This window comes from Mus caroli, chromosome 7 (genome assembly GCF_900094665.2).
Source record: "Mus caroli chromosome 7, CAROLI_EIJ_v1.1, whole genome shotgun sequence".
Classification (NCBI taxonomy): domain Eukaryota; kingdom Metazoa; phylum Chordata; class Mammalia; order Rodentia; family Muridae; genus Mus; species Mus caroli.
Genome location: NC_034576.1, coordinates 18975669 through 18977100, shown reverse-complemented (window position 1 = coordinate 18977100; position 1432 = coordinate 18975669). Strand labels below are relative to the sequence as shown.

Below are 1432 nucleotides of genomic sequence, written 5' to 3'. Positions count from 1 at the left end.
CCCTGGGTCTGAGGGAGGAGGGCTGGGGCCTGGAGCCCTGGGTCTGAGGGAGGAGGGCTGGGGCCTGGAGCCCTGGGTCTGAGTGAGGAGGGCTGGGGTCTGGACCCCTGGGTCTAAGGGAGGAGGGCTGGGGTCTGGACCCCTGGGTCTGAGGGAGAAGTACAAAGACTCTGCAATCTTGAGTCTGAAGAAGGTCATAAGTAAACGGGATTGAACCCCTGTAGTATTTGGTTTGTCACCTGAGATGTCCCCTTTACACAGGGGCCCTGGAGCTGTCCAGGGCTTTATGCAGACCTACTATGAAGATCACCTGAAAGACCTGGGTCCCCGAACTCAGGCCTGGCTGCAGAGCTCCAGAGACCACCTCCTAAACAAGACCCACAGCCTGTGTCCCAGACTGCTCTGCAGAGACCGGACTCAGGGTTAAAGTGCCACGTACCTCCCTCCCCTGGCACCCACAATAAAGGTGTTTGTTCTTGATCTGTGTCACCGGACGCATAGCTTCTCTTGAGGCCAGAGGTCAACCTTCCGTCATATCTAGGAGTTAATAAGTGGAAAAGTTGTCACCTGGCTGGGGAGGACACAAGGAAAGCTTTAAGGGAAGGGGCCAAAGTGAAAACCTCCCCCTGCCCACAGGTTCCGGCTTGATGAGAACAGGAGACTTCCAGGCACCAGGTCAGATGCAGGAGGCAAAGTCTTAGAGGCCGGTGTGAGTCAGATGACCCACATCCTCACAATGTCCCTCTCTTCCAAGAACATGCAGACCTTATACTGTTATTCCAAGTGGGGTTCCGCCAATCCAGAAAGCCCTCCACAATACCCAACCTCACCTGTCTCTCTCAGGAATTGGGGGATTGTCTCTCTTTTGTGGGAGACAGTAGGGGAGACTCTAGGGATCGAACCCAGGGCCCAACACATGCCAGGTAACTCCCCATTACTGAGCCCCAGCCCCAGCCTTCTTTTTAAAACTACATTTATTGAGGGGATGACAAGGTAGCAGAGTGGTTAATGTGACAGACTGCCAATTATTACACCTCTCTGTGTGTGCGCCAGCACGCGAGAGTATGCGCACACCAGCCACCAGCCATGCGTAAGGCATTAGAAGACAACCTTCAAGCATTTGTTCTCTCCCTTTACATGGGGGACTGAACGCAGGTCATCAGCCTTGGTAGCAAGCTCCGTTACAGGATGGGCCACCTGTCCTGAAACTTGCTCTGTAGACTAGGCTGGCCATGGTGGTACAAACCTGCCATCCCAGCCCTTGGAAAATCAGGACACCCTCAGCTACACAGAGCATTCTGGGGGGTAGCCTGAACTACATGAAGCCCTGTCTTTGAATGAAACCATAAAAAGCCTTTTCATTTTCAGATAAAAACCTTGCTAAGTTGCCCAGTGGTTCCTGGTTCCTGGACTCACTCTGATTTTTTTTTTT

At 53.1% G+C, this 1432-nt stretch overlaps 1 protein-coding gene across 1 annotated transcript in view; it reads left to right on the top strand.

Moving 5' to 3' along the window:
• Apoc4 (apolipoprotein C4) overlaps positions 1-489 on the top strand; it is a 4696-nt gene extending 4207 nt beyond the window's left edge. The window contains exon 3 of the mRNA XM_021168686.2: positions 262-489. Coding sequence (XP_021024345.1) covers positions 262-427 — 166 coding nt within the window. The 3' untranslated portion in view covers positions 428-489. The remainder of the gene's footprint in view (positions 1-261) is intronic.
• Positions 490-1432: the final 943 nt, after the last annotated feature.